Below are 24,741 nucleotides of genomic sequence, written 5' to 3'. Positions count from 1 at the left end.
ATACATTTCATATTATAACTTTAGAAATAGTATCTCAATATTAATTTCCAGGAAAAGTAAGTCGTACCATTTCAGTATCACAATAAATAAAATATACATATAATATGTAGGAGGTATAAGGAAAAATTTGAATTTTCAGTACATATATCTTTAAGTCAAAATTTGGTTAATTTCTAAAGAGAATTTTAAACTCTCAAGTTTTATGAAGATCTAAACATTGTAGTTCACTATATAATATCAAATAATAAAACTTATTTACTTGGATAACCGATGATCTTGGTATTATACAAAATATCACAGAAAAAAAAGCAAAATACATATTTTTTATTTTTATATCAGAGTGTAGATTTGCCAGAAACTGGTATTGATTTGGAAATAGAATGAGATCCTAAATTGAAAAATCTAGCCTCATATAAAAATGTACTCATTAGAAAATTTGGGGCAACTGAATCGTTCTGAGATTCAGTAAGGTACACTTAAATTATATATTTTTCATCATATAAAATGATATCTTAAGAAATTAAAAAGAGGAAATTTGGGACTTTGACTAAATATTTATTCCCATTCCATTGTGCATATCGAACAGAGAACACACACTGAATAAATTATAATACTATATAGCAAGTTCAGAGAAACTAAATCAAGTATCTGAAGAAAAGTTTCCAATATTTCTTACACTGAAATATTATACAATGTAAAAAAGAAATGAGTAATCAACCCATAAAAAGATATGGAGTTAATTTAAATGAATATCAAGTGAACGGAGCCAATCTAAAAAGCATACATGCTGTATATGTAGTTCTCGCTACATAACATTCTGGAGAGGGCAAAACTAAGGATAGAATAAAAAGATCAGTGGTTACCAAAGGTCATATGAGCAGAAAATAAATAGGCAGAGACTGTAGGATTTTGAGTGTAGTGAAAATACTCTATGGGATATTATAATTATGGATACATATTATTATACATTTGACCAAAACCATAGAATGTACACCACCAAGAATGAACCTAAAGGTAAACTATAAATTTAGATGACTATGATGTATCAATGTAGGTTTATCCTTGATAAAAAAAAAAAATGTATAATTTTGGTGAGTGATCTTGATATGAAGGAGGTTATGAATGTGTGGGGGCAGGGTTTATATAGAAAATCTACGTACCTTCCTTTCAATTTTGTCGTAAACCTATATTTGCTCTAAAAAGCAAAGTATTAAAGAAAAGAACATTGGAAAAATGCTATAGGAGAAGGAAGGAAAGGGGAAAAAATCACATTTATTTCTTAAATATATCAGTGAAAGCTTCTTTTTTGTTAGTGGGAGGCACAAAAAATAAAAAATAAAAAATATCCGCAAACAAAATAACCTTGAGAGACAAACATCAAAGCTTGTATTTTACTTTTAGATATGGCATAATATAAGTAATTAGTGTATTCCTGAGGAAATGAGATTTTGTGTCTTATTTGCTATGTCTTGTTCAATTTTCTCAGTTGTACAAAAGCCTTCGAAAATCTTTTCATTTTAACTACTTGCAAAAATAACAATCACCTATAATTTTTGTCTCCTTTCTTCTGCATTATAAGGTTAAGTTCAGTTCATACTACTTACATAAACAAAGTTATTTCATTGTCCAGCTTTTGCCCATATAATTGAACTGTGTAAGTCCCTTTGTAATGTATGTTAGAAGAAAAACAATAACATTCCATGGATAGCATGACCAAGTTTCTACTTTCAATAAGAAAACTTTTTAACAAATATTTTTGTTTTGCTTTGCAAAACTTTATTTTATATTTAGAGTATTTCCACTTAAAATAAAAATAACTCTCTTTATAATACTGCATTATATACTTGAAAGCTATTAAGAGTGTAGATCTTAAATGTTCTCATAGCTAACACTATGTCAACAATCATTTTATAATACATAAGTGTATCAAATAATATATTGTACACCTTAAACTTACATAATGTTTTGTGTCAATTATTCTCAGTAAAGCTGAAATAAATATAAAAGTGTATGATGGTTTGCGACAATTAAAAAATGTAATAATCTGAATTGAAAATTTTACTATATAAAATTAACAGAAGGTTGAACTCTGAAGAAGAAAAGATCAGTGAATCTGAAGACATAGAATACATCCAAAAGAAGCACATGACTTGAAGCACAGGAGAGTAACATGACTGAAAAAAACTGATAAGAGTATCAGGGACCTATACAGAATAATATCAAGCAATTAACACATGTGTAATTGTAGCTGTAGATGAGGAAAAAGAAGGAAGACAAATATTTAAGAAATAATGGCTGAAAATTTCCATATTTGAAAAAAAAACTAAAAAACTACAACCTGATATCACTACATACCCAATATTGGAGAAGATATGGATGGCCTTAAACTTTATACATTGTTGATGGGAATATAAAATACAATACTTTGGAAGACTGTTTGGAAGTTTTTGTCTTACCATGTGGCCCGGCAGTTCTGCTCCTAGGCATTTCCCTAAGAAATGAAAACAAATGCCCATACAAAGACTTGAATGCAAAAATTCATAGCTTTATTTGTAGTAGCCCCAAACTGGAAACAATCCAAATATTCACCAAAAAGTGAATGGATACGGTCGGTGGTATATTCATACAATGAAACACTACTCTGCAATAAAATGAAATGAACTACTAGTCATAATCTGGATGCATCTCAAAAACCACTTGCTGAACAAAAGAAGCCAGAAACAAAATGGTATATACTACATAATTGTATTTATTTAAAACTCTACAAAAAAATCTAATCTATTGTGACAGAAAATAGATTATCGTTTGCCTGGGGCCAGTATGGAATTTACTTGGTGGGATGTGAATTTTGGGGAGTAATAAAAATGTACTGCATTTCAATTGTGCAGGGCGTTACATGAGTATATAAATTTGTCAAAACTCACAGAAATGTTCATTAAAAATGGGTGCCCATTTTATTGTATATAAACTATACCTCAATAAAAGTAATTTTTAAAAGTTAGTAGCTTTCTTGTAATCTGAAGAAACTAATTAGAAAATTTTATGAAAAATTCGATCCACAACATCAATAAAAAACAAACTACCTGAGAACAAAACTGTGAAATAGTCTAGACTTTTATAAAAATTATAAATGTTGTAGTGCTTAAGGTAACACTTGAATAATTGGAAACATATTTCACATTTGTGGATAAAAAGCATCAATATTATAAAGATGTTATCTCTCCTTCAAATTAACTTATCAGTTTAGTGCTATGCCAATTAAAATCCATTCAGGATTTTTTCATTAAACTTGACTGATTCTAAAATTAATTTGAGCTAAAAGAGCTTAGAATGGAAAAAACAAGTCAATGTAAAAGAGACACTATTTTTAAAAAATATAAAATAGTTAAAACTGTAATAGTGACATAGAAATAGACATAATAGATTGGAGGAAAACAGACTACAAAGTGCAGAAACAAATCTCTTGGATTAATTACATGATAAAATTGGCTTTTCAATCAGTGGGGGGAAAAAAGGACATTTCTATAAATGCTGTTGAGACCACTACCTATTCATGTGGAAAAACATGTAGCTAGAGCCCACACATAACAAATCCTAGCTGTTTTAAAGAATTTTAAAAACTGAATTTAAAAATAATAAGAATAAAACATAAGAGAATATGTTCGTGACCATGGGGTAGAAAGGACCATTTGGATGACTCATAGAAAGTCATTAAACATAAAGAGAAATATTGTTAAATTTGATTACATTTTAAAAACCCTTAGATATATCAAAAGCATTTGTATTCTGACTCCTCTACCGGTCTTGCCCCTTTTTTTGATTTTCAAGGTCAAGTGAATGGTTTTATGTATTGGCCTTTCTATGTGTTAAAAATCATAAAATATGTGCTTTTTAGATTAAAAAAGTCACCATAAGCAAAGTTAACTCTCTAGTGGTGTACTGGGAAAAGATATTTGCAATACGTGTAACAGAGTAAGATTGATATAATGAGTAAGAAAGAGAAAAATAACAACAGAAAAATAGAGAAAGGATATGAACACAGTAGTCACAGATAGGGGATATGATTTATATAAAAAATATACAAAATAATTCTCTTTTCTCTATGGAGATTTAGAAGCCTGGAATGTTATTTTTAAAGGTCTAAAATTATATAAACTCATAAGAGTTATCATTTTGGGTAGGAGTATAGGTACTAAAATTTGAAGGCATGATCAAAAGTCCTTTTACTTTTATTTTTAAAGTTTTAATTTTTCAAAAGGAAAATACATTGGGTATTTAATATAAAATTTAATTTAAAAGTTTCATTGACGTTTGAACTTCAATGGGTGAAGTTTGCTATAAATTTTATTGGAATGGATAAATGGAGACAAAAGTTAAATGGATTGAAAAATGGAGAGGAGTTCAGATCCAGAGGTAGTGACTGTAGACAATTTTTCTGAGGAATCTGGACACGAAGAGAAATGGATGGTGGAAAGTAATAGACATTGTATCTAGGGAAGAGTTATTTGTTTGCTTGCTTTTTGTTACAACATCTATACCTATTCAAAATCGGTCTCACATATATGTATATATAATATATATATGTAGTATGCAAGAAAGAAGCCATTAGATAGGTTAAAAAATAGAGAGAGATTACAATTTAGGAAAGAAGCAATAAATTGATGAAGTAAATTTTCTTGGCATTCAATATTTAGAAACTATGCATGTTTGTCAATGATATAGTAGATTTAGGACATGGCTCTGCTTCTGACCGATTTCTAGGGCTTTCTATCACTGTAAAAAAAGATTTTGTTGAGAAGCTTGTCTATACAATATTCTGAATATCAGTAAGTTTAAACGAAATATCTTTAACTAAATATTTTCATAGGAAAAAAATGATAAAAAATTACCCTAATAGAAATCCCCATTGCCAGGGGAAATTCAAAAGGAAGTGAGAAACAACGGCAACTGAACATGCCTCCATGAGGCATGGACCCATAGATAATCTTAAACAAACATTTTTCAATTGCTTCAGAGCCTGAAATAGAAACAAAGTCATATTTAGACAAACTCATAATGGCCAGAAAGAGAATTGTTTAAGAAAATATTAAAATATAAAGTCTTTTTTAGGTAATAAGCTTTTACTAAACTAATTTCCTCGATTGTTCCACTGGGCTTGAGATGCTATTATAGATCATTTTATATGTCATCAAAGATTGGATTATAAGATATTTCACATTTTATAAAACATTGCTGTATTTCAATTATCAAAAAAGATCTAGATGATGTATTATAGAGCTGTACACTAAAACCTATAACTTTATTAACCAATGTCACTTCAATAAATTTAATAAAAAGAGATACATTTCTCTGTAAATGACTGGTTCTATCTTCCTTAATCTCCCTAGTAAATAGCATAATGAAAGTAGAGATTTATTTCCATCGGTTAACTTTTAGAGATGAATTGTTCGATTAGCTTAATAATTATAACAGAAACTATCAACATGAGAAAAGAGAAAATCACTTAAAAATTAAACAATTAATTAAAAGGGAGAACTTTAAAGTTTTCTATTTTCTATTGGTTCAAATTTTCAACAGGAGAATACAGTAAGTTATCACTGTCTATAATTATTTATGCTCTTGAGATAATATCTCTAAACTTGTATATTGCCACAGCTATTTAAGAAGCTGTTATATTCATGTCTTTTTAAAAAATCTAAATAGATTTATGATCCCTTGATAGTAATTTTTAAGGAAACAGTATACAAGATTAGCTTTTACAATAATTCAAAGGTAATTGGAAATATACTTCTGTGGGGAAAAATTCATGAAACAAAAATATTATTGAAATTCTTAATCTCTATAAAATAAAATGAAATAAAAGCAAAAACTTTTTATGGGGTGACTTTATTCTTTGTTAACTGAAAAGTAAATAATTCTCCATACAAGAGCCACAACTTTCAAATAATACAAATGGTGCATAAGGGATATTTATCTCTATGCAAATAATTAAAGGTTATCTCTAATAGAGATCTTACATCACAGTGATTTTTCACATCAGTAATAAAAATGACAAGAAGTAGAAATTAAAGTGCCAATATTTCTGCAAAATTTCTGTTCTTTATTTTAGTTTTGTTTACAGATTCCACTTGAAACAGCTATAGCAAAATTCTTCCGCTTCTTTTCTACCAGCCTCTAATACTTCAAGTAATTTACTCAAGTTATAATTGGAAATCTACCTGTGGATCGAGTCCAAGCCCAGCTCGTATTAGGATAATGGTAAGGGCAGTGTTTCTTAAAGTTGAAGACCATGTGTTACTAATATTGACACGCTCATTGAAGAATGGAATATTCCTGATGGTAAAACCAGCCAGTAACATCCCTCAAAAAAAAAAGAAAGAAAAAAAAAGAAAAAAAGAAAAAAAAAAAGAAAAGAAAAAGAAATCATGTCTAATTCAGTTTGTTTTTCCAAGAGAGAAAACACAAATGTTTTATTTTCCCTCTTCAAACACACTATGTCTTTCATTACTTTGGTGAAGGGCAAGTTACATACAAGTAAAGGAGGTAGCAGAAATAAAGAAATGGAGTTAAGAAATGACATATGTCAATGAAGTACAACAAGTAATCCAGTAAAGGACAAGGATGGGAGTGGGAGAATGAGCAGGAGGGGTCAGATTGTGAACAGCTACACTCACCCTGCACCACCTACTACTTTGGCATACTAAGGCATGATGGGAAAGTTTTAGGCAGGAAGTGACATAATGAGTCTTGCATGTTCTATGTGATGGTCTTTGTGAATTAGACATAACACTAGAGGAAAGACCAATTAAAAGCCTCTACCATAGTCCATGGAACAGTTGGAAACAAATAGCCTAAGCTAGGGCAAGAGTAAAAGTTTGGGAGAAGAGGAAAAAAGATTCAATGAATAGTTAGGAGGCCTGAAAGGGTGTTATAGACATAGAAAGGGTGTTAGAGATAAGATAGAGAGATTTCCTATTGACAATATACTGAATATTTGGATGTGTTGAATACTTAGAAGATATGACACACTTCTGACAGAAGTTCTTCCACTAATTTTCCTCTGTCCAGCTGGAGATTTATGTAATAATGATAATGAAGAAATAGGGTATAACACTGGTCAGGTAGATGATGCATCCATGAATACACATAGTGGAGATGCCCAAACAGCTTACTCAAAAACCATAAGAACTTTTGGTGGCTTAATCACTAATATTTGGATGTTGTAATTGTATTTGAGTTAGGTTATCTACAGGAAAATTCAGTCTTTTCCAAATTTTTCCTTTTCCATAATACGCTTAAAATTGAGTGAAAAATGTCCTATTAAATGATAAAGCAACAAAAATCTTTTATTGAGTATATTTAAATTATTTAAAAACATATTTTAGAAAAAGTTCTTTGTGCGTATATATAGAAAATATTTCTATAAATGGACTATATACACATATAGAGTACATACATATATAAACAAGCTATATAATCATATCACATTGAAATATTTCTAAATGATATCTATTCCAACTAGAATATGCTCATAATTTACATATATTTCATAAAAAGAAATGAGAACTAATTGTACCCTTACCAAGAAGAGGTGGAAGTTGAGGCACTGAAGGTATTCTAATGAATTGCAAAATTTTTCCGCCAATTACGGCACTATAAAAGATAACTAACAGTCCAAATAAACTTCCACCAGGGAGACTGTCAGGACCTGCGACTGACCAGATTACACACCATACCATTAAAAGCAAAACTCCTGAAAAAACAACAACAACAAAAACCTGTATATTTACACAGACAGATATATACATAAAAAGATAAATTCTATTTTATCAAATATCACATTAATAGCCAGTCCTACATAATGATACCTAGTGTAGACTAATGTCATTTGCTAGAATTGTTGAAGAAATATCTGTTTAACATATATTCCAAAGTACCTGTCAATTTATGGGATAAAATAAATTTTCTATTTAAAAATATTTTTAAACTATATGTGACTCCTTTAAAGTACTAACCATTTCTCATAATATATGACATTTTAAAAATATCACAGCAATATAATGAGATTTACTTTGTTTTATATTTTAAAGTAGCTTTTCCATCAGGAATAAGTAATAAGAATTCTCAAAATCACAGTGCCAGGGTGCCAAATTTTTTAACAAGACCAGAGTAAATCTTTCTATCAAAAGGATAATTCAGTTGATATTTGGCATAAATTATTAAAGGGGGTAAGGGCTGAAAATAAAGGAAAATTGGTCTGTGGGAGAATATAAAGTATCTTAGATTACGTGTAGGAAGCAGAGGTAGACAGGGTAAGGACTAGATAGACATCTTGTTTCTGGCAACTAGATACTAAGGAAAGGCCCTATTCACAGGGGAATCCATAGATTTCTATAAAGGACAGATGATTACACTGTAAATTGCCATCTGCAAATTAAATGGCTACATTCACTTACCATAATTTCTAATGCCTTTTCAGCTTCTTAAAACAGCTTAAGTGCATTATCTAGCTGTGACCCATTATTGGCTGCATAGAACTGCCAAGGGTAAAATAGAAGAATTTTGACACGCTGACGGCAGGAAACTAGAATTAAGATTCTTGTTCCCTCCCCTCTGACTACTGTTATTTCACAAAACTGGACAGCTGAAGGACTGAACTCTTAGTAAAATAATGGACCAGAAAATATCATTCCATTGACAAAGATTAAAGGCAGTTTGTTTGTCTTAGCTGACCTCTGAGTGGTAAAATCACCTCTGAGAATTCTTACGTAAAATAGGTCTCGACTAACATATTTAGGGCTCAAATTTATATGACTTCCATGGTTTGGGAACCCCCAAACCCTAAACCTACCATAAAAAGTATTTTCCCATAGAACTATCCTTAGAGTAGTTGATAGATGCTAGTTCAAAATATGCCTAATAAATACTCCTGATTCCAGATGGCCTAAAGTCCCAAAAATAAAGCTACACTAAATCCGAACTTAAGATAAGAACTTACAAAATAAGAAATAATAGAATGAGATTCAATCTCCAAAAACCTCAACTAATAGAACTAGTACATAGATACTATAAAATGTGTATTTTCAAAGAAATTCAAGACAATTTAAAAAGACTAGATAGAAGAAAAGAAATACCTGGAAGCAATGTAAAAGAATCAAATAAAATATCTAGAAAGAAACTAAAAAGCTACTGAAATTAAAAAAAATCACCAGTTACCTTAAATAACAGATTAGATACAGCTGAAGAGAAAAATATTGCAAACTGGTAGATATAAAGAAATTACCTAGGGTGTAACTTAAAAAGAAAAAATGAGATAAAAATTATAAGATATTTAGGTTTTGAAAAAGGTACAAAATACATCTAATGGTAGTTCCACAAACAGAATTGAAAGAGTGAAGAAGAGACAATATTTGAGAAGATAATTGGCTTAAAAAATTTACAGAACTGATTAAAACCATAACTGGATAAATGTTTTCAAGTCTTTGGGGTAAATACCCAGTAGAGAGATTGCTGGATCATATGGTAGGTCAATTAGTTTTTTGAGGAACCTCCATACCATGTTTTCCATGGTGGCTGTACCAATTTACAGTCCCACCAGGAGTGTATGAGGGTTTCTTTTTCTCTGCACCCTCTCAAACATTTGTTATTACTTGTTTTGTTGATAACAGCTATTCTAACAGGTGTGAGATGGTATAATGTTCATTTTAGCTAACTTAAAAATAAATCTGAAAAGTTTTAAATACGAATCTTTAATCAATGCTGCTTCTAATCCCCAAAATTTAACATAAAATGTCATGAAAAACATTAAAATATAAATCTGTTAAGCTATTATTGACAGATTCAAAAAACCATTTCCTTTTGTCACATATTGCTTATATTAGAGCTGATATCTGGAATATACAGATTAAGCCTGTGGTTTAATATTTATCAAATAAATTTCTCATTTTCTCTCTACTTACATTTCTTATTTCACATACCATTTGTAATAAATTTATTCAACATTCCTTTTGGAGGACAAAAACTCTCTTCTATCTCTGGTTTTATTTCCTCTTCTTTTGGAAAGAAAGTTTCCTGAATTTCTTCATGTACACTAGTGTTACCATAATTGAGAATCTGAAGTAAAACAAAGAAATCTTTTAAGAAATATATTTTCTGTACAATTTTATGAATATACAAAACCACTAAATCTCAGAATTAAACTCATTATTGTCAACATGGAGAATTACACATATAAAAGCATATAGTCATACTTTATATATCAATATATGATAGATATTGACACATGGAGATGTTATAGCCATGCGTTTTGCAAGGCACCTTGACTTACCCTTTTACAGGCTTGAGTCCCTGCCATTTTCATTTGTGATTTATGCATACTGAAAAAGTGAGCCTACAGACTGTGTAGAATAATTAAAAGTGCCCCTCAGTGTAACACTAAAGATTATTCAACAAAACTTTTGTGGAATGAATATACAACGAAATTGAAAAGGAAGTAAAATTTAAAAATATGAACACATTTAAACTGAAAGAAAAATTAGAAAAACAGATCAAGCCTTCAGAAGTTCAAAGTTCATGCTTCCACTATTATTTATAGATACATTTAGATCTTACAGGCTTTTAATGATAGTCTAATTACAAAATTGCTGACTTAGAAAGTTTGCAAGAATATTGAGAAGCTTCTCTTAAGGTAAAAAACAAAATAAAAAATCAAAACATTAAGTAAAATGGAATAGAGATCTTTGAATTTACCTGACTGTCATCATGATGTTTGTATGTGTGTGTGTGTGTGCAAGAGCAAACACACATGCAAACACAGGCCAACATTTTGTATTGATAATACTTTGTAGGGGAGAGAGAATATCACAATATCACAAGAAATGGTAACAAAGAGCATCATGGACAAATAAGGAAGGGAAGAGGGAACATTTAATGACTAGGGAGACAGAGGCACCACAGCAGCTAATGCAAGCGAAATATGTAGCTCTTTAAGACCAAAGTTCTTTAAACCTGATCACGATTAATCTGTTGGCATTCTGGTGTAGAGACCTTTTTTAGAAAGTCTGTCACTATACAAAAGGGCCAAGGTAAACACGCAAAGGTGAATTTTGATTAGGGTGGCTGAAAGGTCATATACAGAAAAACCATATTGTGTTATTATTTCAGAATTTATAATAAATTGACATAGACTAGGATGAAGTCTTTAGAGATAAAAATAGTAATTGGAATCAGTGGTGAATATATTAAATATTTAAAAAACTTTTTGGCCTTTAAGAACTGTAGAAACCTCTATTTTAAATTTTTTTTTTAATTATAATTATAATATGAGCAATTATCATTTAGTAAAACAAAAGGTCTAATGACTTACTCCATACACTTACAAGAATAAAACTTGGGCTTGTTCTGTTGATAACAGCTATTCTAACAGGTGTGAGATGGTATAATGTTCATTTTAGCTAACTTAAAAATAAATTTGAAAAGTTTTAAATACGAATCTTTAATCAATGCTGCTTCTAATCCCCAAAATTTAAAATAAAATGTCATGAAAAACATTAAAATATAAATCTGTTAAGCCATTGTTATTTTTGACAGATTCAAAAAGCCTGTAAGATCTAAATGTATCTATATTAGATTTGTCTTTACCTCTCGTAGTCTAAATTACTCAGTTTTTCTTGGACAGGGCAAGAAATAATAAGCCATATTTCCATTATTCCTAAAAATGCCCTCTTCCTCTCCAAAATAATCTGTAGTCACCCTTTTCTGTCTTTTCATTCCTTTTGCTCATTTCTTAGGACCTATTAAAACTAGCTATTTTAAAATGACCACTTCTCATTTTATAACCAGACATATAAAAAAACCTAATAAGTAAATTTTAGAAATAAATCTTAACTGCAGATTGAATTTTATGTCATGTATTACAATATAGTTTTAAGTTTTTACCTGAGCAGTTACAGATGATCGGATGTTTTTATCCTCCAAAAGTTCTGTGGTGTACATACTAATATATAAAAGAAAAAGAATTTGAAAGAAAAAACAGGATTATAAATCCATCTGAAAACAAATATGATTAAGTAGAATTAATGCATTAATAATTTTCAAATCATAAAATTGTATCATAGCCAAGTCAGATATCTTTATAGTCAAAACAGTTTTAGGATCCATTTTAAAGTTATTAATCAAAGTCAGGTGCATAAGTTTAAAAACTACCATTATCTTATAAAAATGTAATACTTTTTAAATAGTTCATAATGCTGAGCCATATCCTAAAAGCATACATTAGAAAACGCAGCTCTTTATATCATGCTTGAGATCATTTCCACCTTTGATTTACTCTATCTTTAGTCACATTCCTGCATCGGTTTTATTTTGATTAAGAATGAACTAGAAAAGAAGGAATGAACTAGAACCACATCCAGAGAATAAGGTCTGGAAACTTTTATTTTAAAATATCTGTTTTTTCTACCTTCTCTGGGATCTTTGCTGCCTTTGTAGAAAGAGTAACTTGCCTTAAAAATATCATTCAATTCTTGAGTTACTGTTGAGAACAAAATTAAAGATTTCAACTTTAATTTTAGGTATTCGATAAGACCAATTCCCCTAGTATTTCAAGTATCTATACTTTTTTTTTGAAAAGGCGAGCAATTTAAATAATGAAAATTTTTAATGAAAAAGAACATTAAAATTTGAGTACTTACATATGCTAGGTGCTTTACATATATTGCCTCACTTTAATAAAGTAAAATATTAGTGTATAAAATCCCATAAGAAATAATAACTGAATTTATGACTAACAGAAAATAACATTTATATTTTAAATTTGATGAAAAAAATTAGAGGGCACATGAATCCATGAGGTCAGGGCACAAAGTTCATCCACTCAATTTTTGAATGTCTACACTCTCTGAACTCTGAAGAGAAAGCAGCAAAACAAAAACAAAACAGAAATATAGGTTTCTGTTCTCATGGAGCTTATATCCTTGTTGCGGGATAGGGGAGAGACGAGCAATATTTTCAGATTGTAATTAAGTACTGAAGAAAATAAAACAAGATGATATTACAGTGATCAAGGTGACATATGAACTGCGACCTGAATGAGGAGAAACTATGAGTCATAACTCAGCAGACGAACTAGGGGCGGACAAACATAACACCAAATATCATACAAGCAGAGACATCAAGAAACCAGGCAGTGTATTTTAAGATCTGCAATTACGTCATGATTAGGATAGCAGGACTTGGAATCCAGGCAAGCATGACATGCATTAGAACTTCAAAACATAGAAAAGCAGTCTGAATAAATGAATAAATATTGCTTGACACTGTGTCAAGCAATAGTTGTGCCTGCAATTACTCAATACTCTTTGTATATATCTGCTAAGAGTGGAGTTGGTATGTGGTACACATAATAACTGAAAGCAAGGACTTCTAAGTTGAGAAGTCTTATTCAGACTACTATAACAAAGTACCTTAACTGGGTGCCTTATAAACAACAGAAATTGATTCCTCACCGTTCTGAAGGCTGGACGTTCAAAGTCCGGGTTTCAGCATTGTTGGCTTCTTCTGAAGGTTCTTTTTCAAGTTCCATGCTGTCGACTTCTCGTATCCTCACACAGGAAAATGAGAGCTAGAGAGCCCTCTAGGGTCCCTTTTATAAGGAAGAGCACAAATCTTTTTATAAAGATTCTACCTACCCTCTGACCTAATTACTTCCCAAAAGTCCTAATATCATCTCACTGGGGGTTAAGATTTCAAAATATCAATTTTGGGGAGAAACGAACATTCAGTCCATCACAATGACCTACGGGATCCTGCACATTGTGGTCCTTGGCTCCCTCTCTAGCCTAATTTCATACCATCTCCCATCCAGTTTTTATAACTCCTAACAACTCTGATATCCTTTCAGTTCTTTGAAATTGCCAGGTTCCTTCTGCAGGGAATTAACACTTCCTTTTCCTCCTAATTGAAATACTCTCCACCACTAATATCCCCTTCATTCAGTTAACTCCTTTTTATTCCTTAGTGCAAGGGCCACATCCTCAGAGGAATATTAATGCCACCACATCTGCCTCTAGGCTAAGTGAGATCCAGTTTTCATATGCTCTTATAAAACCTCAATCGTTTTCTTCGGAACATCTATCTTTTTGTAATTATATATTTATTAAAGTGATTGTTTAATGCATTTTCCTCATTAGGCTGTAAAATCCATAATAGTATCCCTCAGGTGTTCAAGACTCTATTCATTTTATTTATTAATCTTTTTTTCACTATGTTCTTCAGATTGGAAAATTTCTACTTATCTATCATCAGGTTAATGGATTCTTTCCTCATTCAGTCCCAATCTGTCATTTAGTCCATCCAACGAATTTATTTCAGATACTGTATTTTTTAGTTCAAAAGTTTTTACTTGCTTCCCATTTACTGTTTTTATTTTTCTGCTGTGAATGAGTATCCTCTCATTCATTTTAACTATGCTTATCTTTACCACATGAAACATAGTTACAATGGCTGCTTAACATCTTGTCTGATTAATTCCAAAGTCAGTGTCATTTTGTGTTGGCATCTGTTGATTTTCTTTTCCAGTAAGACAATCATTTCCTGGTTTTTTACAGGTCAAATACTTCTGGAGTATAACATTTTATTGTGTAGAATTTGTGTTCAGTTAAAATCCTCTGAAGAATATTTAAATTTTTTTGTTTGTTTAGCAAGCAATTAACTAGGTTACATGCAGATCATGGGCTCTCTCTTAACTTTCTGTGGGCACTGTTTCCAATCTAAGTAAGAGTGGCTAAAAAGCAGCAGTTCTCAACCTTTTTGGCACCAGGGACCGATGCTCCTTTAAGAATCTAATGCTTGTTGGTCTGAGGTGGAGCTGAGACATTGATGCTATTACTGGGGAGCGGCTGCAAAAACTGATGCTTTGCTTGCTGGCCCGCCACTCACGCGCTGTGCGGCCCAGTTCCTAACAGGCCATGGACCAGAACTGGTCCGTGGCCCGAGGGTTGGGGACCCCTGCTATACAGCCTTTGGTCTGTCTTAAAACTGAACCACTCAGGGGCTAGTCTGACATGGACAGTGTTTTTCTCTTTCTTTGTTTGTTTTGATTTTACTTCAGTTCTTAAAGCCATTGCTATGCTGTTTTGGGTCTGTCTCATGCATGCATAGGTGGAGATGACCCAAGACAGTTAGGTCCGTACACAGAATTAAGGAATCCTTTTCTAACTTTCTCCCTTCCTGAGTCTGCACCCACACCCCACTCTCATGGTCTCTTTTTCTGGGTTCTCTGGTCAGATGTGGTTTTTCTCTGAGTCTTAGCTGTCCGTAATACCAAAAGTAAAGGAAAATCTCTAAAAGGAAAATATCAACAACAATAACAACAAAGGTTCCTCACACTTTCTTTGGACTATAGGGCCCGTTTTGCCAGATTTCGGGCCATAAATACAGGTTTTCTCATGTTGGCCTCTTGTGCTATCCTTACACAGTTGCGGGACTGGGGCTTGCCTTCAGGTCAAAGGTGCGAACACAAGAGAAATTCACCCTTGTGGGTTTGACTCCCCTTCACAATCCACCTGCTTTTGTTTACTTTTCAGTCCTCTGGTAGTTGCTCTTTGCATGTTATCTAAAGTTTTTGGTTGTGAACAGTGGAAAAGAGGTTGTCCTAAGCCTATTCCATCTTTGATGGAACTGGAAGCCTGTGAGCTCCATCAGAGGAGAGATCATATCTGGTTTTACCTTTGATCTACATAGCACATGTAGGTACTCAATAAATATTTATGGAATAAACATCAAGTGAATTGATAATAAAAAATGTCAGATACTCAAAATGACAACCAAGACAAAAACATTCTGCATGGTTAACAAGAAAGGCATCTTTGGTAGAAGAGTAAGAGACTCTAACACCAAGAATAGGTTTTTCTAATACATTAAGAAGGACGCAGATTATGGGATAAACGTGATCCTTAATAATTATTCCACAAGACATATAAGGAATCAACAGGAGAACTTAGAAAAGGGTGTCATTCCTATAAAACAAAAATTTAAAGAATGGAAGTTCTGAGGAACCAGGAGCCTGGATGAGATACATTTTTGGGACAATTTTAATGGAGGAACTTTAAGAAGAAAAAAACAGATACTTAAGTAATGTAGAGATCAGAATCTGGCTAGACAGGATACAGGAGCCTTAGCTCTCTCCCCACTGCTCCCTTCCCTCTTCTTTAATACACCACTTTCTTCTTCGCTCTAGATATCTCCTTATCTTTATCTTCCTTTGGACTTCTCTCTTCCCCTGGACACTGCTTTCTCACTTATCTAATTTTTAAAATGCTTATTTCCTTAATATAAATTTTTAACTTTAAAATGAAGATTAATTAAACTCAGACATTTTTATCTTTCTCTTAACTCATTTTTTTTTTTTTCCTTAGGCAAGGCAACCCTTGGTTAACCTCACAGGTTGCGAGGACCTTGTCAGCTTACGATCCCTTATTTTTTTATTTCTTATGCCTACAGAACATGGTCTTCCTAGGTGGTCTCCCATGCAAGTACTAACCAGGCCCAACCCTGCTTAGCTCCTGAGATCAAATGGGGTCAGGCTTGTTCAAAGTAGTATGGCCATAGACTCTCTTAACTCATTTTAAGGGGTCAATTTCTTGACAGAAAAACATCTTGGGAACAGCTCTGTGCAATTATTTAAAATAAATCTGATAAAAGCAAACGCTCACCTGTATAATTCAGAAGTAATTGTAGTAATCCAGGTATTTAAGTGTTGCAGTTACTGTATTCTGTCGGGAGTCCTCTCATGCGATGTCTGGATAGCTGGCATAACAGAAGAAATGAGAGCTTTGAAATCAGAAATATACTAGTTGTATGATTTTGGGTAAATTACAATATCTCATCATCTTTTAATGGGCATAGTAGCATCTCCTTTTCTTACTTCACGCTCATAGCTAGAGAAAGCAGAATCAAATATGACAGTAGCCAACTAAATCTGGGTTTACTGGAAATCGTGGCATGCTTTTTGTATACTAACAAAAAGAAAACTTCATTGCTTATATTCTAGTATCTTACATTTATGATCACCTCTGTTTTAATCTTTTTTATGCTATATATTTATTTTAATAAGCTCCTTAAAATTCTTTTTGGAATGAAGCAGAGTATAAATGTATACATACATACAATCATACACATGTATCTTGCTATTATGGGTCTAAAGTGGGATGTTTACATAGTTCGTAGCAAAAGCTATGGTATTCAATAGATAATTTTTATTAGAAGTATACACCATTATCATATTGCTAAGCTTTGCTTTTAACATTGTGAAAAATTGTGACAGATTTAGAAGTTCTATTTTTGTTTTTATTAGAATCTCTTTGTATATATTAATAATGAACAGTGTAGTACTGTAAAAAGTTGGACAAACTAGGCTTCCTGCTTTTAATTTGCTATGTTATATTGAGAAAATTTCTTGTTTTTGCCTCTCCATAACTCAATTGCAAACCTACAAAATGGGGTAGGGAGGGAGGATGTCAGATAATCTAAGGCCTTTATCAGTTTTGTCTATGCTTCCATTCTGTTATGGACCAACTAAGAAACAAGGCGAGAGAATACCAAAGCACACTGCATAGGAATGTCATGTTAATATGATGTACATATATATGTATATCATTTAATAGAAACACTTTTTGTCTTTCCCTGCTGTGTGTTTTTGAACTGTATACTGTATTGGGGCCAGGAGTAGGGAGGGGTGGGGGAATGTGCGTGTGGGGAAGGTTATCCTTTTGAAGCAATGTTGTGCAATAGAGACACATTCATTCAACAAACAATGTATGGCTAATTCTTAGCCTAAATGTGGGCGATTCATTTTGTGGCTTAGCTAAATACTTCGTATCTAGCCGCCACCCCGCCCCCCACCATACATTTTAGAAATGTCAATTAAATTTAACTATTAACAAATGGATACATAATAACTGATACTGTCTTCAAAAATTATAATGTAGAATTGGGTATAAATTATTCTAAGTAAGACTGAAACTGTTTTCCTTTCATTGAAAGGGGCAGAACTGGAATTTGAATTCAGGTATCTTTCAAAATGTATTACATGCCCTTAGTCACTATACATCACTGACACACAATAGACATTTAACATATACTTATTAAATGAATGTAAGGTAAAGTAAATGCATCAATATCTGTGTTCATGAGTATATGCTGCTTTAGGATCTTTGGAACTATTGCTGCCTTTCAGGTAAAGAACTTTTTTTTTTTTTAGTTTACATCAAAGATCATCAAGTAAAAACAACTACATTTAAGTTTTTCTGAACAATTACATTTGAGAGAGATATATTCTTTATCAAGAATATTCTTGATAAAGAGCATTCAAGTTAGAGCAGCTTTTAAAAAAGATGATGAGTAGCTGGCTTTATTTTTTAGTCAGGACAATCTGGGCTAAACTACTACTACAATTCAAATTGACTCTTGCTAAAATTACTATAGTATTTAGTGTTTGTTTTCATTAATCAGATATTATCTTGAATTTTTGTTCTTTTCAGGTACCTAGACATTGTTTATACAATATAATATTCCACAATAATGTATTCCAGGGTTCAGAGCATGTTTTATATTCTTGTCTTTCCCTTAGCACCAAATACAACAGTTTTCCTGACCTATGGAATAAAGTTACTAATTTATCCAGAATCCAAGGTTTTCCACAGCATAGACATAGAACATCTTGTCAGCTTTCTTTTTAGGTCTCTTGACTCCACCTTTCAGTTAAATTAAACTATTAGTTGTTCTCCCATGTATTATTGGTTTTATTTGCTTGGAATACCTTCCCACTGCATTTCTTTTTTTTTGTAAACAATATGTATTGCTTAAGTGTTATTCCAAGTAAAGTTTCCTGAAAGGTACACCACAATATTAGAAGTCATCTTCTTTCTTTGAATTGTCACATCATTGTGTCACTTACACTATCTTCCTTCTACCTGTGTGGTTGTCCTTTCTTGTTCTTCTTTACAGGCTTCTTTTCGTTTATCCATCCCTGAAATGTTGGGGCTCTTCAGGATTCTGCCCTACACTTTCTTTTCTCACTCTATATGCTTTTCTTAACCCATTTCCTGTTTGCTCTGAGAATATTTGCCGGTGATGCTTGTGGCTGCAGTGTTTACCCTGAGATAACTGGCGGATTATAGTCCTAATCTTACCCCCAAAGTTTGGCATGAAATATCTTGCTTTTATTGTCATTTTCGCATCACTCTGGTATATTGATAGTCTTTGGGAACAAATGACATCGTTCTATTTATAGCATTCTGTTTTTAGTAGTGGTATTTCCATTTACAAAATATAGTAATTCTTGATTGCTGAAAATGTCAAATCCTAGAAAACATAGCATTCCCACGTGTGACGTTAAATTAACACTGGCAATAAGCAAGCTGCACTTATTTTTCTTCTAAACCAGAAAAGGGTTAAGAAATTTATGTTACTCCCATGGCTTCAATTAGACCACCATGCTGATGAACCTGGACTAGAGAAACTCTCTCGAGATTCGAACTAGCACATTCCTCTACTTATTGGACATTTCTACCGGATGTTCTTCATAAGCATCTTAAGTGCAATATATACACAACTTAACTCAAGACTTTTCTTTACCAAATCTATTTCTTCTTCAGAGACTTTCCTATCTTACCGTATGAAGCCAACTATCTATCTAGTTGCTCAGATTTCATCCTTCATCTTCCTTTTACCATTTGAGGTAGACTTTGTACTTCAATAAACATTTATTGATAAAAGTGGTTTTAAAAAAAAAACAAAGAAAGACCAGCAGAAAAATTTAACAGGTAAATTTTATAGGGACAAGCGAGACAAAGCAGTAGCTTATGAAAGTCTAGAATTTGGATACATAGACAAAGAAAAAAATCAGGTCACAATATTTTCTTAATGTTAACTGGAAAGCTGGTGGCACAAAAGAATAAGGCTCTGAACCATTTCTCAGTAAAATGGTAACCCACTGAGCTAGAAAGTCAGGATATCTGAGTTCATAGACTAGTTTAGCTATTAACTTAACCACTAATACCCCAGTAGTCTCCCATCTAACACTCTGGTCTTTCAGTTCCTTGATCTCCTTGGCTCATATGATCTTTTCTTCCATCTCAGCCATCTACACCCCAAACCCCAAATTTCAAATGGTCACTTGATCCTGCCCAGTTATGCTACTATGCTTCTCTAATATTGCTACAGACTGAACGTTTGTGTCTCCTCAAAATCCATTTGCTGAAATCCTAATCACCAACGTGAGAAGTGGGGCCTTTGGTACGTGATTAGGTCATGAGGGTTTAGTGCTCTTATAAAAGGGACCCTGACCCCTTTCAGCCATTTATGTATTACCCAGGAATCAGGCCCTCAACTGATAATGGATTTGTTAGCACTTTGCTTTTGGACTTTCTAGCCTGTAGAACTGTGAGAAATTTCTTTTATTTTTAAGCCACCATACTTTGGTGTTTTTATTATAGCAGACTGAACAGACTAAGACAAGTATAATTGATGTTTATCCTCCCAAATGACTTTTTTCTACCTTCTCTTCATCCCTTAAATCTCTTATCTAAACATAGCTCATCTCTTCTTACTGATTTTGCCTCATACTTTATACTTCATTGAGAAAAAGTATCAGGCTGATACTCTCTCACCTTCTAATCACTGAATCTATTCATATTATCTGCATCTCTACCTATACTCACTGGCTTTCTTCTCATTACTATAAATTTTATGTTGATGTTCCTAAGCCAACATTTCTACATATTCCCTGAATCCCATCCTCTCTTGTTTTCTCAAAGACTTCACTTCTAAAATATACACATTCTTATAATCACCTTCCCTCCCTTGACTGGACCATTCCCATTGGCCTCAGCTCTTTTTCATAGTCAAATATCTTGAGATGTTTACAATGCTATGTCCACTTCTTCACATCATAGTTGCTCTGCATAGTGCTTGTCAAGGCACATGACTACTACATTTTGCCAAAATTCAATGGTCAGATAATTTTATTCTACTTTCAGCATGTTTTAAGACCATTGGCTATGCTTCATTGTCTTGTTTTTTAAGTCACCACATTCTTTGGGTTTTCTTCCTACTTCACCGGTTGCTCCTCCTTCATTTCTTTTGCTTGCTTCTTTTCCTCGGCTTTACCTCTAATCATTAGAATGCTGGCTATGAACACTCTTTTCCTACGTAGTTTTTTCTACATGCTGATGAGTCTTTTACGTAGAACTCAAGACTCAGAACTTACTTTAGATATACAACTTAAGGTAAATAAAATAAAAAAAATGCCCCTCGCCCTTTCCCCACACACATTTTCTTACCTAGTCTTTTCCATTTGGTAAATGGTACAACCATCCACTCAAGCTCTTCTTTTTTTCACCCCTGTATTCAAAACATCAAGTCTGTAGGCTCTGTCTTCAAGGATATCTCACCGCCCTCGCATCTACACCACTTTATCCTTAACTACTGCCATGGCTTCCTGGATTACTGCAATTGTCTTCTGCTACTAATCTTGTTCCTCAACCCCTATAATCCATTCACCATTTAACAGGTGGAACAAACCTTTTTACAATGTAAATCAGATTATATCACTCCTTTTAAAAAAACTCCCTACTCGTTTCTTATCCACTTTAAATAATTTCCAAACTTATTCAATGGGCAGATCCCCAATGGCCTAATCAAAGCCCAAGATTTGGCCCTACCCACCTCTCCAAGCTCATCTTGTACCACTTTCTCCGCGTTCCCACCATAGCGGTCCTTACAGTGTTCCTTTAAAAAAGTCAAGCTCTTTCCTACCTTCTGGCTTTTGCAATTCAAGTTCTCTTTATCTGCAATGCTCTGATCTCAAATACTTCTATGCTTGTTTTTTTGTTTGTTTGTTTTTTGATTTTTTTTATGTCACTGAGGTTTCAGGACAAATGTTAGCTCTTCAGAGAGGCCTTCCCTAACCAATCTAAAGTAACCTCTCCCTCAGTCTCATATCACACTGCTTTACTTCTTCACTGCACTTACCGTTATCGAAAAATTTCTTGTTCATATGTTGTTTACCTGTTTATTTTCTATCTTCCCTCACTAGAATTTAAGCTCCATGAGAACAGGAATCTTGCTAGTCATACCATTGTATTCACAATGCCTAGTAAAGTAGCAGATGCCCTAAAAATACTTGATGAATGCCTGTCCCTGAGTAAGTCACTCAACTTCTCTAACTCATATCTGCCAACTGCTAGACTTAGCTCTGGGTCCAGAAATACATAGGCAAATAAGACATGGCTCCTTGTGAATCTCATCCATTCATTACCTTCAACAAATATTTACTGAATGTATACTTTACTCTGTTCTAGGTACTGTTTCATTTCTGTTCAGGTCCCTCTTCATTCGGTAAAATGAAGTTTTCTTAACCAACTCTATCTCACAGAAGTGTATAATCAGGATGAATATGAAAATAATGTACAGAATGAGAAGGGTTATAAAAATGTTATTTTATATATTACTATATGTTATTTTATATATTTTCTTTAGTTTGATCATGGGAAGGAGCTTATGACAGGAGAAAGCCAACTGACAAAAACAGCAGTATAAATTCTGGTACTCCCAGGTGGCAATAAATAGGAATTCCCTTTTATTAGGCACACAGTGACTAAATGTTTGGGGGCATGAATTCTTTAGGTGTGACAGAAATAAGTGTTAATTTTCTACACCTTGTTGCACAAATAACAATGCTATGTACCTGTATATAGGAAGTGGGTTGTGGCTTGCCTCATGGCACTCAGACCAATCGCCACTCTCCATCACACACCATATGACATTTCTTAGCTATAGGACACACCAGAAGGGAGGTCAGGGACTTGGTATGGGCTTGAAGAGTTCTTATGAGGACTCATGAATGATGTGTCTAACACAGGACACGTATGTACAACAAAGGTCCTTAACCCTTCCAAAGCACTCATCTAAAGTACAAAGTAGTAGATGCCCTAAATTGTCCACTGTGATGAAGCCAACAGAAATAGGTGGGGTGAGGGGCGTAGGGCGAGGTGGTGAGCCTCCCCTGGATCAGCACATTCCTGGAACACATCTCCCATCACGGGAGCATGTGAAGGTTCATTTACAGGTAGTCGCCATTGTTACAATAGTTTGCGCTTAATAACATTCATTTTACAGTCAGTCTTGACTGGCAGGCCTTTCTTACTTAAGAGTATTTGAAAAATGAAAAGAAACAAGAGGAAGGGAGAGAATAATGAAGAGAGATGAGGGATGAGGGAGTCAAGAAATGAGTCAGGAAGAGGAGAGGAAAAGGTCTGTGTCTGTTTCCCCAGCGTCTGGCAAGAGCCAGGGGTTCGCTCCCTTGAACTGAAGCGGGAGGAAGGGCGTTCCTGGGGCTACCGGAAGGGAATGACCACGAGAGATGAGACTTGTCGTGCCCAAGGGCCTGGAAAGGGAGAGAATCGAGAAAAACGGACCTTACCTACAATACCTTTGGCATCCTCCGCTGCCCCCGGAGCTGCGCTGGCGCCCAGCAACCGCCGTAGCCCGCGCGCTGCTCTGCGGTAAAAGCCGCCAAGACGCGACCTCCGCGAGGGCCTGGGGGCCGCTGATGCGGGCTCTGCGGGAGGCGGGGGGCGGGGGGCGGGGGGGGGGCCGGGCGCGGGGGGGGGGGCTGGTGGGCGGGGCGGGGCCTGGGCGGGGCTAGCGGCGGTTTGACCGGCATCGCAGCCGCAGCCAACTGCGGACGCGAGGTTTCTGGACTGCCTGGTGTGTTTTAGGTCTATTTAACCCTATTCAACGTCTCCACTGAATAATAACCTACTGAGTTGTCAAAGCCAGGCATAGAATTGACATCACAGGACCCTAGGAAAAAAGCGGCGCCAGGGGCTGCAGTGCCGGAAATAACTGGTCAAAAGTCAGATCATGTTTCCCCTAGGTCTGCTTAAATATAGTGTATCACAAAAAAGCATAGTCTTCGGAGTCAAGGCTGTCTGGGCTTAAAGTTCAGCGCTGCCACTTTATAGCTATAGCACCGCAGGCAAATATATAATCTGGAGTTTTGGTTTACTCATCTGTAAAGGAAGTGGTAGTGTGAGAATAAATAAAATGATAACATTGCAGGTGTCTGGAACAGGGCTTGGTACCAAGTAAACATTCAATATCCTGTTATCAATATAAACCCTTTGGTTATTTTTCCCACGAAATCTTATGTGGAAACCTTCATATGAAACAAAGGAGTAGCTTCTCTGCTTGAAGGAGGGCCCTTCAAGCTTTGGTTTCTCAGTCCCAAAGGTGGTCTAAAAGGTTCCACTAATGGAATCCCCAAGCTTCCTAAAATATAGATGAAAAAAACTTATTGGAGAAAAGTCCACACTTCTTAGAAAGACAAACGGCCCTTTTCTAATTTTGCTCCTGATACTCTAAGCAACTGTTACTCCGGCACACACTATACTCCTTTTTGCCTCCATGTTCCCCCTCACCCCCAAAGCTATTCTATCGGAAGTATCTCTCTCCTTAATTATCATTTAGGATCTGATTCAAATTACAATTCTTTCTTGGGTGACCAACTACGAAATTTTCTTTCTATCGTAATCCTTTCCCATCTTCATTCAGCATGGTGTAGACCTCTCAGCAAAGACTGAAAGTTATTTTCTCCCTTGTTTTAGGAGTAGACACGGTTATTGTGTGATTATAGGGTCAAGAAAATGCTTTGTTTTGATGGCAGGGAAGGGAAGAATA

General features: G+C 34.0%; 2 protein-coding genes and 1 pseudogene across 4 annotated transcripts in view; all 3 read right to left on the bottom strand.

The window, feature by feature from the left end:
* Positions 1–13,620, bottom strand: part of LOC107517892 (sodium/hydrogen exchanger 9B1-like) — a 35,791-nt gene extending 22,171 nt beyond the window's left edge. Inside the window, exons 1-6 of one of the 3 annotated variants that reach the window (XM_016159046.2) lie at positions 13,506–13,620; positions 11,938–11,995; positions 9,978–10,113; positions 7,583–7,753; positions 6,219–6,361; positions 4,890–5,017 (exon numbers count right to left, since the gene is read on the bottom strand). In XM_016159046.2, the coding sequence (XP_016014532.2) occupies positions 4,890–5,017; positions 6,219–6,361; positions 7,583–7,753; positions 9,978–10,113; positions 11,938–11,995; positions 13,506–13,582 (713 nt within the window). In that variant the 5' untranslated portion in view covers positions 13,583–13,620. The remainder of the gene's footprint in view (positions 1–4,889; positions 5,018–6,218; positions 6,362–7,582; positions 7,754–9,977; positions 10,114–11,937; positions 11,996–13,505) is intronic. The other 2 variants (XM_036227652.1, XM_016159048.2) reach the window with 2 other exon arrangements.
* Positions 13,621–16,491: 2,871 nt separating this feature from the next.
* Positions 16,492–16,610, bottom strand: LOC118609003 (annotated as a pseudogene).
* Positions 16,611–16,712: 102 nt separating this feature from the next.
* The window catches only part of SLC9B2 (solute carrier family 9 member B2), a 49,097-nt gene continuing 41,068 nt past the window's right edge, over positions 16,713–24,741 (bottom strand). The window contains exon 13 of the mRNA XM_036227651.1: positions 16,713–16,806. The gene's annotated coding sequence lies outside the window, so the exon portion shown is untranslated. The remainder of the gene's footprint in view (positions 16,807–24,741) is intronic.

This window comes from Rousettus aegyptiacus, unplaced genomic scaffold (genome assembly GCF_014176215.1).
Source record: "Rousettus aegyptiacus isolate mRouAeg1 unplaced genomic scaffold, mRouAeg1.p scaffold_m13_p_10, whole genome shotgun sequence".
In the NCBI taxonomy this organism is placed as follows: Eukaryota; Metazoa; Chordata; class Mammalia; order Chiroptera; family Pteropodidae; genus Rousettus; species Rousettus aegyptiacus.
The sequence above is the reverse complement of the archived record's forward strand: the minus strand, read 5'-3'. Positions and strand labels throughout refer to the sequence as shown.